Here is a 13,326-nt window from a genome sequence, read left to right on the forward strand (position 1 = left end):
GTGCTAACCAGTCGTTCACTGTGCCGCTCTGAGCTCTTTTTCAGTGTGTTCAGTGGTTCGAAGCAGTGAATCATTTTAGTCCAATTGTCTCAAGTGAGGCGGCATGATTGGCTGAACAAAACTCATGAAATAGCCATGGACAAAAATTATGGTACCCCTAGAAAAGATTGAAAATTATTCGATCATAGGGAAATGTTCAAGCAAGGTGAGCCATTTAATTAGCATCACAGGTGTCTTCAAACTTGTAATCAGTCAGCTGGCCTATTTAAAGGGTGACAATTAATTACTGTGCTGTTTGGTGACATGGTGTGTACCACACTAAACATGGACCAGAGGAAGCCAAGGAGAGCGTTGTCTCAGGAGATTAGAAATAAAATTATACACTAGACAAGCACGTTAAAGGTAAAGGCTATATGACCAGCTCAAAGCAGCTTGATGTTTCTGTGACTGCAATTGCTCATATTATTCATAAATTTAAGATCCACAGTACTGTAGCCAACCTCCCTGGACATGGCCGCAGGAGGAAAACTTATGACAAATTTAAGAGACGGATAATATCAATGGTTACGAAAGAGCCCAGAATAACCTGCAAAGAAATTAAAAATGAACTCCCAAGGTCAAGGTACATAAGTGTCAAAACGCACCATCTGTTGCCGTTACAATCAAACTGGACTTCATGGCAGATGACCAAGGAGGACACCACTGTTGAAAATAAATCATAAAAAAGAGAGACGGGAATTAGTCAAACTTCATGTTGACAAACCACAAAGCTTCTGGGAGAATGTCTTATGGACAGAGGAGATTAACTGGAATGTTTTGGCAAGGCATACAGTGGGTACGGAAAGTTATCAGACCCCCTTAAATTTTTGACTTTTTTATATTGCAGCCATAAGTATTCAGACCCTTTGCTCAGTATTTAGTAGAAGCACCCTTTTGAGCTAATACAGCCATGAGTCTTTTGGGGAATAATGTTTTTCACACCTGGATTTCGGGATCATCTGCCATTCCTTCTTGCAAATCCTCTCCAGTTCTGTCAGGTTGGATGGTGAACGTTGGCGGGCAGCCATTTTCAGGTCTTTCCAGAGATGCTCAATTGGGTTTAAGTCAGGGCTCTGGCTGGGCCATTCAAAAACAGTCACGGAGTTCTGAAGCACTCCTTGGGTATTTTAGCTGTGTGCTTAGGGTCATTGTCTTTTTTGAAGGTGAACCGTCGGCACAGTCTTGAGATTATGAGCATTCTGGAGAAGGGTTTCGTCCAGGATATCCTGTACTTGGCCGCATTCATCTTTTCTTCGATTGCAACCATTCTCCCTGTCCCTGCAGCTGAAAAACACACCCACACCATGATGCTGCCACCACCATGCTTCACTGTTGGGACTGTATTGGTCAGGTGATGAGAAGTGCCCGATTTTCTCCACACATGCCACTTAGAATTAAGGCCAACAATTTCTGTCTTGGTCCCATCAGACCAGAGAATCTTATTTCTCGCCAATTTGGAGTTCTTCAGGTGTTTTTTTTAGCAAACTCCATGTGGGCTTTCATGTGTCTTGCACTGAGGAGAGGCTTCTGTCGGGCCACTCTGCCATAAAGCCCTGACTGGTGGAGGGGTGCAGTGATGGTTGACTTTCTAGAACTTTCTCCCATCTCCGGACTGCATCTCCGGAGCTCAGCCACAGTGATCTTTGGGTTCTTCTTTACCACTCTCACCAAGGCTCTTCTCCCCCAATTGTCCAGTTTGGCCAGACGACCAGCTCTAGGAAGGGTTCTGATCATCCCAAACATCTTCCATTTCAGGATTATGGAGGCCACCGCGCTCTTAGGAACCTTAAATGTAGCAGGAATTTTTTTTGTAACCATGGCCAGATCTGTGCTTTGCCACAGTTCTCTCTCTGAGCTCTTCAGGCAGATCCTTTGACCTCATGAGTCTCATTTGCTCTGACATGCACTGTGAGCTGTAAGGTCTTTTATAGACAGGGGTGTGGCTTTCCTAATCAAGTCCAATCAGTATAATCAAACACACCTGGACTCCAATGAAGGTGTAGAACCATTTTAAGGATGATCAGAAGAAATGGACAGCACCCGAGTTAAATATATGAGTATCACAGCAAAGGGTCTGAATACTTATGGCTGTGTGATATATCAGTTTTTCTTTTTTAATAAATCAGCAAAAACTTCAACAATTATTTTTTTTTCTGTCAATATGTGGTGCTGTGTGTACATTAACCATCCATCCATTTTCTGAGCCGCTTCTCCTCACTACGGTCGCGGGCGGGCTGGAGCCTATCCCAGCTGTCATCGGGCAGGAGGCGGGGTACACCCTGAACTGGTTGCCAGCCAATTGCAGGGCACATAGAAACAAACAACCATTCGCACTCACAGTCATCCCTACGGGCAATTTAGAGTCTCCACTTAATTCATGCATGTTTTTGGGATGTGGGAGGAAACCGGAGTGCCCGGAGAAAACCCACGCAGGCACGGGGAGAACATGCAAACTCCACACAGGCGGGGCCGGGGATTGAACCCGGGTCCTCAGAACTGTGAGGCTGACGCTCTAACCAGTCGCCCACCGTGCCACCGTGTGTACATTAATATGGAAAAAAAATACTGAAATGATTTTAACAAATGGCTGCAATATAAAAAAAAGAGTGAAAAATTTAAGGGTGTCTGAAAACATTCCGTACCCAATGTAAGCTCCATGTTCACAGGAGCAAAAATTAAGCATACCAAGAAAAGAACAATCTCCCTACTGTGAAACATGGAGGAGACTGTTATGTTCTGGGGCTGCTTTGCTAAATCTGTCACAGGGTGTCTTGAATCTGTGCAGTGTTCAATGAAATCTCAAGACTAGTAAGGTTTTCTATTAAGAAATGCGCTGCCCAGTGTCAGAAAGCTTGGTCGCAGTTTGCAGGTCATGTATCTTGCATCAGGATAATGACCCAAAACACACAGCTAGAAACACCCAAGAATGGCAATGAGCAAAATATGGACTATACTGAAGTGGCCTTCTATGAGCCCTGATCTACTGGTAAATCCTATTGAAAATCTTTGGAAGGAGCTGAAACATGCCGTTTTGAGAAAATGAAGAGTGGGCCAAAATACCTTCTGAGTGGTGCAGAAGTCTCATTGAAAGTTAGAAAAATCATTTGATTGCAGTGATTGCCTCAGAAGGTTGTGCAACAAAGTATTAAGATAAGGGCACCATCGTTTTTGTCCAGGCCTGTTTTATGAGGTTTTCTTAAAAATAATTCTGTTTCACCACAATTTAAAAGCAATGTTGGATTTTCATTGGTTAATTCTCATTCAATTATTTATTTATTATTATTTTGGGAGATTCAAGTTATTTATGTGACCACTGTGGGCTTTTCCTTCATTAACAGAACAATTTTGTCCATGTGTGTATATCATGGCATAAAATGTAATATCTCCTGCTCTGAGTGTGGGCCGTTAAGGGTGGGGCCTTGTGGTTAGCGGTTGTGACATCAGCAAAGATGAAAGAGAAAGGGAACATCAAACTTAAATGTTGGCGCAAGTCAGGGAGTCGAGTGTGGAGTGCTTTGGGCGTGAGTTGTAGCCGATAGCAGCTCTTGTATGAATGTGTATTCTGTTAGCGCTTGCGGGGTTAAAGCGACTGATAGGGATCAGCGACTGTGTCATCGTTGACCACATACTGTATGAGGGAATTACAATAATATGACTGCAGCTAGAAATGTTATCCCGTGAGGGAAATTACTCCACTCATAGTACAATACTCTACTCATAATAACAAGTTGATGCATCAGTCAGTGTTGCTTTGTTTGAGTGTAGCTGTTCAGTATATTCGATGAGCAAATTCTAGTTGTGTGTATGTACTGTATGTATTTGTGTGTGTTTACTAATGAGGTATGTTGTTTTCAGTGGGGTGTGAGATGTCGTCTGAAGCAGATCGTCCTCCATCATCGGAATCATCATGTGGACTAAAGCCAGTTAGGAGATCTCCTCGTCTGTCCCCTCAGGTAGCTCACGTGAACATTTTTATGCTCAGTGTTTGTTAGAGTTTGAAAAATATGGGTGACAAATTAACATGACATTGACATTAACTTGACAGTCAATCATAAATTGAGGGTTCGTTAATAACTCATCTCGTAAAAGTTTCACAAGTTGTTTTTATCGTTAGCTCTGTTATCACAACAGGCATTTGTGCAAATGTGCGTGTGCGTGTAGGGAGGCACGGTTCAAGGAGACGAACAGAGGAAGAAAGGCAGCAGGCTGCAGGAGGCGAAGAAGAAAGGGAGAATGTTGAGGAGCCACAAGGAGCGAGACGAGGAGCTGCAGGTCCAACTGCAGAAGCTAGTGAGTGAAACCAATCACAATCACAGAAAAATCTTTTGTACTCTGTGGACAAGAGTAGGTGATGGGCCGCACATTATGTTATTCAATTTAGGTAGTGTGTGTGTGTGTGTGTATGTATGTGTGTGTGTGTGCGCGTGTGCATAGGACCTGTCCAGAAGGTCTTCTGCCAGTGGGACAGGTTTGGTCTATTCGGAGACCTTCACTCTTCATCAGAACCTGTGGGACTCCAAGTAAGCTCATCTGACATGACTATGTCCAGTAGTGTTGTCACAATACCAAAATTCTGACTTAAACACTATACTTGCCTGAAATACCTCGATACCGGTACTGAAACGATACTACGACAAAAATCTAAAACATCAGTAAAAGTAGTGTAATGAACACTGACAAAACATGTTCAAATACGTGTATATTTATTTTTATGAATTCAAAATATTAGGATAATCTTGAAAAATAATGGAAATAAGGGGTACATTTTTGGAGGTTTTTAAGTTTGTGTCTAAATATGCACCAGAAATTGAAAGCCACCTGAAGGAACTGCCACAAAATGCCACATTGATGAGCCAGTATTTTGCAATACTTGCAGTTTGTGTCAAGATTCATTCATGAAGGAGTGATCAAAGAGCAGGCGGTGGGCCTTGTCAAGGCCACGGATTTGTCTGCCAAAGGACTATCAGAGAAGATCCTGGAGGTCCTTCATCCACTTGAACTGGATACTTCTGTGTCAGGTTCTGTTTTGATGGCGCATATGTTATGTCGGGGTGCAGGGCGGGAGTAAGTTGTCCTAAGAGAGAGTTTCCTGAAACCCATTTATGTACATTGTAAATCTCATTGGCTCAACTTGGAGTAATGCAGTGCAGCTAAAGAATCCCGCCATGTCAGCACCTTTTTTGACGTTGTCAATCAAATATACATGAGATCCAAAAGGAAATGCACCCCGACCGTCAGAAAATGGAGCTAGAGCGATCAAGTGACACCAGATGGAGCTCCAAATTTGGATCAGTGCACAAGATACTGAAATTGTTGGATGTATTACCTGCGGCTCTAGCTGAATGTGGAGAAATGAGTGGACAAACGAAAATGGAAGCAGAACAACTATTGCAACAAATGCAAACGAACAAGTTTGTTTTCATGCTCCTTGTATTTTGCAAACTCTTTGAAAACAGAGATATTGCCATAAAGGGGCTGCAGAGCTCCCACATACTGTGTAACAGACTGCATATCCCTAATAGAAACGTAAAGCCTGAAATATGTTGCGCCACACCCCATATGTCTTGGAACTTTCCTTTTTGGCTTAGGTTTGGGTCCATTTGGGACTGTTTCGGGGTCTTGACACGGACCGTGACTGCGTGACCTCTGTTTTACATGATGTCACAACAATCGAGCAAGCTAGAGTGAGCTTTTTAGCTCCGTAGCACTCTGGCTAGTTAGCACGCAGGCTAGCGAACAAAATAAATAAGTTAATTTTCCCTAAAATGTCGCAGTTGTCTGCATCTACGGAGCCAAAGCCGTTCAGCCAGCGGGTCGCTGAAGATTTTGAGTCTGGAAAAAAAGTCTAGTGTCCTTTGTATTTATGAAACGATTATCCACCCTACTATTCTTCTGATTGGCTACCACCAAGACCGGACTCGTACTTTTAATGATTCGGTGAAGCACTTCAGCAACGCACACACAAGGCTCAAAATTTTTCTTTGAGGAGCAGTTTTGCTCATCATTTCTTCATTTAAGGAGCAACTTTCTAATTTTAAGGAAAAAAATGTTTTGCATCTTAATCGCACAGGGACCCAAAGCAAGGATTTTATGAAACAAGACAAACAATAAGACAATATAATGGGGGAGATGAATGTAAGGCTGCAGCTAACAAATATTGTAGTACTCGAGTATCCTACTGAAAATTATATCAAACAATAGATTTGGATAATCTGTACTTTTGCTAGGTTAAATAGGGATTTTGAATACAAACCAGAAAATAAGAGCTTCCACTTAATAACTTATGACTAATTGGTTCCCTTCTTTATATAACCAAGAGTTGTTATTTCTTCAATTCACATTGTGTGTAAAAGGTAATGCTTTAACAGCCTTTGTGCATCTTCATTTAAGCAGCTAGCATTTTGTGACACATTAATATATTAGGCTCTTAGCTGTGCATTTGTGCGCTTAGCCCATCTGACTAGAAAAATATTATTTGTACTACTAGTAATTTTGGAAGTGTTCAATTCGTTAAAACTAAAATGAAGAAACCTTGAGAATTATTATTTTTTTAATCTCCCTTTAACAAAACCCTCCCTCTGTTTGGGTACATGATGCTGATCCATTTTACTCTTATTCCTCTTTGGTCACATTTGCCATGTTTTTCCACCTACTTTCTACTTACAGATCATCAAATTGAAATTAAAAATCACATTGTATGTAGTTATGGCTGCGTTATACCTTGTCACGGTAATAAAAAATTTGCGCGTCCAGGATGCGGAACGTACATCAAACGAGATCCCAATATTACAGTAGGCGCAGAACGGGAAGTAGCTTACCACTACTAGGTGTGACTATGGAGTGAATGAAATTGTAAAGCGTCTTCGAGCGCCTAGAAAAGCGCTGTATAAGCGTATCCATTTTCTGAGCCGCTTCTCCTCACTAGGGTCGCGGGCGTGCTGGAGCCTATCCCATCTGTCATCGGGCAGGAGGCGGGGTACACCCTGAACTGGTTGCCAGCCAACCGCAGGGCACATACAAACAAACAACCAGTCGCACTCACAGTCAATCTACGGGGAATTTAGAGTCTCCAATTAATGCATGTTTTTGGGATGTGGGAGGAAACCGGAGTGCCCGGAGAAAACCCACGCAGGCACGGGGAGAACATGCAAACTCCACACAGGCGGGGACGGGGATTGAACCCCGCACCTCAGAACTGTGAGGCTGACGCTCTAACCAGTCGGCCACCGTGCCGCTGTATAAGTGTAATAATGCATTATTTAAAAAAATCTAGAATTACTCATCAGTTACTGTTCTTTTACTGCTTATTTGGAGGACTACATTTTACTTTCACCTCAGTCACATTCAGTAACAGTACTCTTGAGTACAATTTATGGCTACTCTACACACCTCTACACACGACTGCATACATGTCACAAGACTAAATCATGCCCAACGTGAGAAGATTCTGACACATTTGAGGATATTTGAACACAAATTGCAAACATTTAGACATGAAGTGATACACAAAGTGAGGAGACTTCGATACACATTGTTGATATTTGGGACAAATTGTGAAAATGTGGACTCAACATTTTGACACATTTGAGGATATTTGGACACAAATTGCAAACATTTAGACATGAAGTGATACACAAAGTGATGATACTTCGATACACATTGTAGATATTTGGGACAAATTGTGAAAATGTGGACTCAACATTTTTGACACAAACTGTATACCACATGACTGCCTGCCTGCATGTACACATGTACAGTATGTCACATGACCCTTGTTAAAGTTTGGCCTCGGTGTTCAGTCATGCAGAAAGTCCAGCCAGAGTGACGTCCATCATGGAGGAGCTGGAAAGACAGGAGCTCTTGTCTCGCTGCGTTCGAGTACAGGTGAGAGTGCTGTTTTGACTGTTCGACCATTTGACTTCATGCAGAAGCAGGAAAATCAAGTGTGTTTCTATGTACGTGCGTGCATTTCAGCCCAGAGCAGCCACTGATGAAGAGCTGCTTCTCGTGCACACGTGAGTTTCCCCAAACATGAAACCATCATCATGTTTGACATCTACTCTGATCAGCTGTGTGTGTGTGCATGTCCTCCCTACAGAAAACACTACATCGATCTGATTAAGTCCACTCAGAAAATGTCCGAGACAGAACTGCGTCTTCTCTCTGACAAATATGATTCCATTTATATCCATCCAGTAAGAGCACACGCAGAAACGCGCATACACTACACTACTAGTACTATCTGCATACACGCATACACTACACTACTAGTACTATCTGTTATGCGTGTTTTACAGGCAACCGTGTGCATACACGCATACACTACACTACTAGTACTATCTGTTATGCGTGTTTTACAGGCAACCGTGTGTTTTACAGGCAACCTTCCAACACGCAGAAACGCGCATACACTACACTACTAGTACTATCTGCATACACGCATACACTACACTACTAGTACTATCTGTTATGCGTGTTTTACAGGCAACCGTGTGTTTTACAGGCAACCTTCCAAGTGTCCATATTGGCGGTGGGTTCTGTGCTCCAGCTGGTAGACCAGGTGCTGACGTCTGAGCTGAGGAACGGGTTTGCTGTCATCAGGTATGATCAGAAGGCTGTGATGATGTCATCAGGCATCTCTCAATAACCAACGATAATGTGTGCGTGTGTTTGTGTCAGGCCTCCAGGACATCACGCTCAGTCAAAGGAGGCCAACGGTTTTTGTATTTTCAACAACGTGGCCATTGCAGCTCGTTACGCTCAGAACAAGCACCAAGTCAAAAGGTTTGTCTTCTGTGCGAGAAGATTGGGCTGAATGCCTGTTTTGTGTGCAGAATTCTCTAATTTAATTTCGGAATTAATGTAAAATGATTAACTTGATTATTATATGTTGTCGGTTTCTTTGTTAAGCAAGTTTTCCCATGATACGAGCCTTTTAAAAACAGGATAAAGTTTATGAAAGTTATGAACGTTTTGGGGCCATGTCTCACAACTTTCAACATTTGTGCATTGGCTGAGATGCGTCAAACCTTTTATAGGAAAATAAAGTTTCGGTTGATGCAGATTGGAGAATGAATTCTGATTAGTAAAAAGAAAATTGGCCGTTACGCACGTGTCATGAATCTCACTGTGCTCAACTTGTGCCCAGAGTGAGAACATTTCTACACGTTTATTAGTCAATGAGGCCCAGTGTAAGGACATTTATTAAATGTACAATGTCCTCTCTCTAAATGTTTAAGAAAGTGAGAACATTTAGATACAAGGTAAAAATATTTAGACACATTGAAGAATCTGACTGAGCAAGTGTGCGTGCGTCCGTGTATGCGTGTGTGTCAGGGTGTTGATCGTGGACTGGGATGTTCATCATGGTCAAGGTGTCCAGTATGTTTTCCAGGAAGACCCAAGGTGACATCTCCCCCTTTTTAAAAACATGAAGTGTGACAAAATAACAAAAGTCTTGTTGTGTCTAACTGTTTAAATGTGTGTGCTTGTGTCAGTGTGTTATACATGAGTGTGCACAGGTTCGAGCACTGTGCGTTCTGGCCTCACCTGCCTGAGTCAGACAATACTTTTGTGGGCTGCGCCCCCGCCGAAGGACAGAACATCAACCTGGCCTGGACCACGGTCAGTCGAGTCAGTTATTCTCTTGTGCAGTATTTTCCTGCCTTTGCTGAGCAAGGCACATTTTTTACAACTCGCGCAGTATTTTCCTGCCTTTGCTGAGCAAGGCACATATTTTACATGAGAAAAATCTCACGGCATACCACCAAACAAATGTCACAAATTGTATATAGTGCAGTTTAATATACTGTATATAGTGTATAACTGTAGTATTGTAGTTTACTTCTGTGATTATCACTACAGTCTAAAAACAAAATGATAAAAAAATATGTATATTAGTGACAATAAATTATTATAAAGTGTATAATTATGGTACGTTCCGTGTGTTGGCATGTGTTGACATCAATAATTGAGTCGACAGCTCCTTGTGAGTGCTCTCATTTTGTATTTGTGTGTTTGACTGTCCTATGCAATAAATGGCTGAAAGTGGATTGGAGACTGTGGTTCTCCTTGCCCACATGCAAGGGCATTACAGTAGCTAATAACATACATGCATATCAGTCGCCTTTTGGCGAAATTCACCATTTTGAACTAAAAATAGGCCATTTCCATGGATCGTTATTGATGCGATGAGTTTTTCCCCGGGGTGGCGGGGTGGAATTGCCGTCGCTGTCACCATAGGCTGTTTTGTACTCCTTTAACGCTGGCAGCTAGCGGTAACGGTACTTTTACTCCGTTACAATTATCTAAATGTCGCTTGCTACTTTTATTGATCAATTATTGCTTATTTATCCACTATTTCGTGCGCGAGACTACGACTTCCGCATTGGGCGCTGTTTGCGCCTATCTAATTTAAGCGCTAGTGACGTTTAAGTCTAGTTCACCAATCAAACGACAAAAGAAAGTCACATGATCTCGCACGTCTTCTGCTTCCCGGGCATAGGTATAACACTAGATAAGCCAGCCCGGCTGATCGGCGTGCCTGCGTGGCGGCCATTTTGGGAAGGTCCTCGTTACCATAAAGGCAACGGAGTGCTAATCTTGTTTACATTTAGACAAACAAAAACAACAGCTTTCAGGTATTGTAGTATTTGTCTGGCACTGTCTGCCCAAACGTGGATATTTCAGCTCACTTATAACTTGAAAAAACACCATGCAGTAAATTGCAACAATTTTTTTTTTAAATATATATTTTGTGCTATTTACTCAGTACTTGAGTAATTATTTCACTGTGTACTTTTTACTCTTACTCAAGTATTTTTTGGAGGACTACTTTTTACTTAGTCACATTATTGTCAAGTAACAGTACTCTTATTTGAGTGCAATATTTGGCTACTCTACCCACCTCTGGAGCGGACATCCTCTTATGTTTAAACAACATTTTTGCTCATCAGATCAGCCAGTGTCATATTTGTTGCACTGGTCTTTTGTATTTTTGCATTGAGGTGTTGCGGGTCGTGGCCCTGGTTGTGGTCCCTACAGAACCACAAAGCACACGTAACATCAGCCACAAGAGCTGATCCGCTAGTACATTTTGTATCAATTAGGAAACACGCCTACAATTATCTAATTAGTTTACTGATGTTAATGTTAAATGTATTAAGCGACGGAGCAATGTTAGGGATTATGTCACACCACAGAATCTACTAACTAAAAAAACGGAAAAATATTGTACTTAATATTTTCCTGGAGGATGCATTTGGGATTAGCCTTTGACGTTGGAAAGAGTGAAAAATGAAGTGAAACAGACAACGATTTTAGTCAATTCTTTTCCAGAATAAGAGTGCTTAAAGAGGAGGATGGTATTCATGTGGCACAGTTTGAAGCAGGCATCAGGTGCAGGTTGAGATGGGCCTGACTCAAGTTAAAGGCCAAAACAAAAAAGCAAAGAAATTAGGCAAATTTAATTTTAAATTTGTACATCAACATGTACTTGAGTGGGGTAAATAAATGTTTTTCTGTGTGAAGAAAATGTGTTGATTTTGCCTTATTGTACTCTTCAGAGTCTTCCAGAATGCTTAATATACATTAAAATAAAAAATAATTCTCTACGGGGGATGGGGGGATCCCCCCAGGACCCTCCTACAATGTTTTTTTTTGTCACCTTTTTAAAGCCTTTGGTGTTTGCATGTCTGTAATAAGGTGGGCCACTCCTAAGTCCATGTACCACTGTAGACTTTTTAAAAAGATGACATTTTCTCAATTTACTCACAAATGTAGTTACTCGGTGTGAAATCTGGGCCTGCTAAACAAGCTATTATTTTGTTGTATGAACGGTAACAAGTGGATACACGGGTTAACTATACCTTCTGCCATCTAGTGGAAGAACACTTAATTGTTCTCCCTGTCATACATAGCTATGATAGATGAACAAAGATACATTATTTTTAGTCAATGAATAATAATTTCCCAATTATTTAATTGACCAATTAAGTGTCATTGGATAATTTCCCGCAGCACACCAGATGGAACTCTCACAACACACTAATGTGCACAGTGGTTGGGAATCACTGCATGTGGCACCCACTCCCTCTCATAATGAGAGTTTGCTTTCAGCTCTGCTGTCTTCTTGTTCAGGCAGGAAAAAGCGACGCGGACTACATGTGTGCTTTCCAGCAATTGCTGCTGCCTGTCGCCTATGAGGTAATACTGCTTCCTGTACAGATAAACTTTGACGTCACACTTTCAAATTAAAACATTATTTCCCGTGGTTTGTGTGTGTTTCTTTGTGCTTGTGCGTGTGTGTGCACATGTGCGAAGTTTCAGCCGGAGCTTGTTTTGGTCTCAGCTGGTTTTGACGCTGCACTGGGGGATCCCAAGGTAATACAGGGCAGATCTGAGAACAGTAGTGCGATGATGACATCACTACCTGGCTGTCATTTGAGTGTTGTGTGTGAGACATGGTAACCATGGCCACACATGCTGCACTCCATGTAACATGGTCCAACTTATCATAAGCTCTGGCTGTAACACAATCCAACAGGCAATGTGTTACACTGTATACACTATCGTTCTGTGCTGTACTAGTTGTATTGTTTTACAAAGTACTACAGCAGCACTAGAAGTAGAACAAGTAGTGTTACTTCCATTAATACGATTATATACTTCTACTCGTGCTCCTTCCACAAATAGTACTTCCACTTCCACTGATTCTACTGTATAATGTACATCCACTATACAGTCCTACTTCCACTAATATAATTACAACTAATGCTATTATATACTGTATGTCACTGATGCTACTTCCAGTATATACGACTTTCACTAATACTGCTAGACTACAGACTGGAATTCTACTTTACCGCTGATACGACAATACATACTTCTTATGGTACTTGCACTACTACTACTATATACTTTTACAATACTAGCACCACTAATATTTCTAATGCTACTGTATACTGTTCAACTATATCACTTCCCCTAACAAATACAGTAAATGAAACGAAGATGACTTCTTTTATAGCACTTCGATTACTTTTATATATTTGTATTAATCCTACTACTGTGTATTTCCTCTTCACATTTGTCACAAAGCGACATCTCTATGTTTATTTGTTTTCAGGGCCAGATGTGCGTCATTCCTGAGTGTTTCCAGACACTGACACACATGCTGATGTCTTTGGCAGAAGGTCGACTCATTTTGGCTCTCGAGGTAAAAAAAACATTCAAATATGTAATCATGCCTTTTTGTAAAGTGCCTGCATTTATAAACATTTACAGTCA

At 41.5% G+C, this 13,326-nt stretch overlaps 1 protein-coding gene across 7 annotated transcripts in view; it reads left to right on the forward strand.

Annotated features, from left to right (window-relative positions):
- Nucleotides 1-13,326, forward strand: part of hdac6 (histone deacetylase 6) — a 48,362-nt gene that overhangs the window by 5,839 nt on the left and 29,197 nt on the right. For 6 of the 7 annotated variants that reach the window (XR_009769148.1, XM_061684999.1, XM_061685017.1 and 3 more), the window contains exons 2-14: nt 3,895-3,992; nt 4,201-4,329; nt 4,474-4,559; nt 7,839-7,923; nt 8,014-8,054; nt 8,138-8,234; nt 8,543-8,640; nt 8,719-8,823; nt 9,376-9,444; nt 9,537-9,663; nt 12,178-12,243; nt 12,361-12,420; nt 13,166-13,255. Coding sequence is in view for 6 of the 7 variants with exons in the window: in XM_061684999.1 (XP_061540983.1) it covers nt 3,906-3,992; nt 4,201-4,329; nt 4,474-4,559; nt 7,839-7,923; nt 8,014-8,054; nt 8,138-8,234; nt 8,543-8,640; nt 8,719-8,823; nt 9,376-9,444; nt 9,537-9,663; nt 12,178-12,243; nt 12,361-12,420; nt 13,166-13,255 (1,140 nt within the window). In the remaining variant the exon portion in view is untranslated. Of the gene's footprint in view, nt 1-3,894; nt 3,993-4,200; nt 4,330-4,424; nt 4,560-7,838; nt 7,924-8,013; nt 8,055-8,137; nt 8,235-8,542; nt 8,641-8,718; nt 8,824-9,375; nt 9,445-9,536; nt 9,664-12,177; nt 12,244-12,360; nt 12,421-13,165; nt 13,256-13,326 lie in introns of those variants that run through there. The other variant, XM_061685027.1, reaches the window with a different exon arrangement.

Source organism: Phycodurus eques, chromosome 1, assembly GCF_024500275.1.
Source record: "Phycodurus eques isolate BA_2022a chromosome 1, UOR_Pequ_1.1, whole genome shotgun sequence".
NCBI classification, from domain to species: domain Eukaryota; kingdom Metazoa; phylum Chordata; class Actinopteri; order Syngnathiformes; family Syngnathidae; genus Phycodurus; species Phycodurus eques.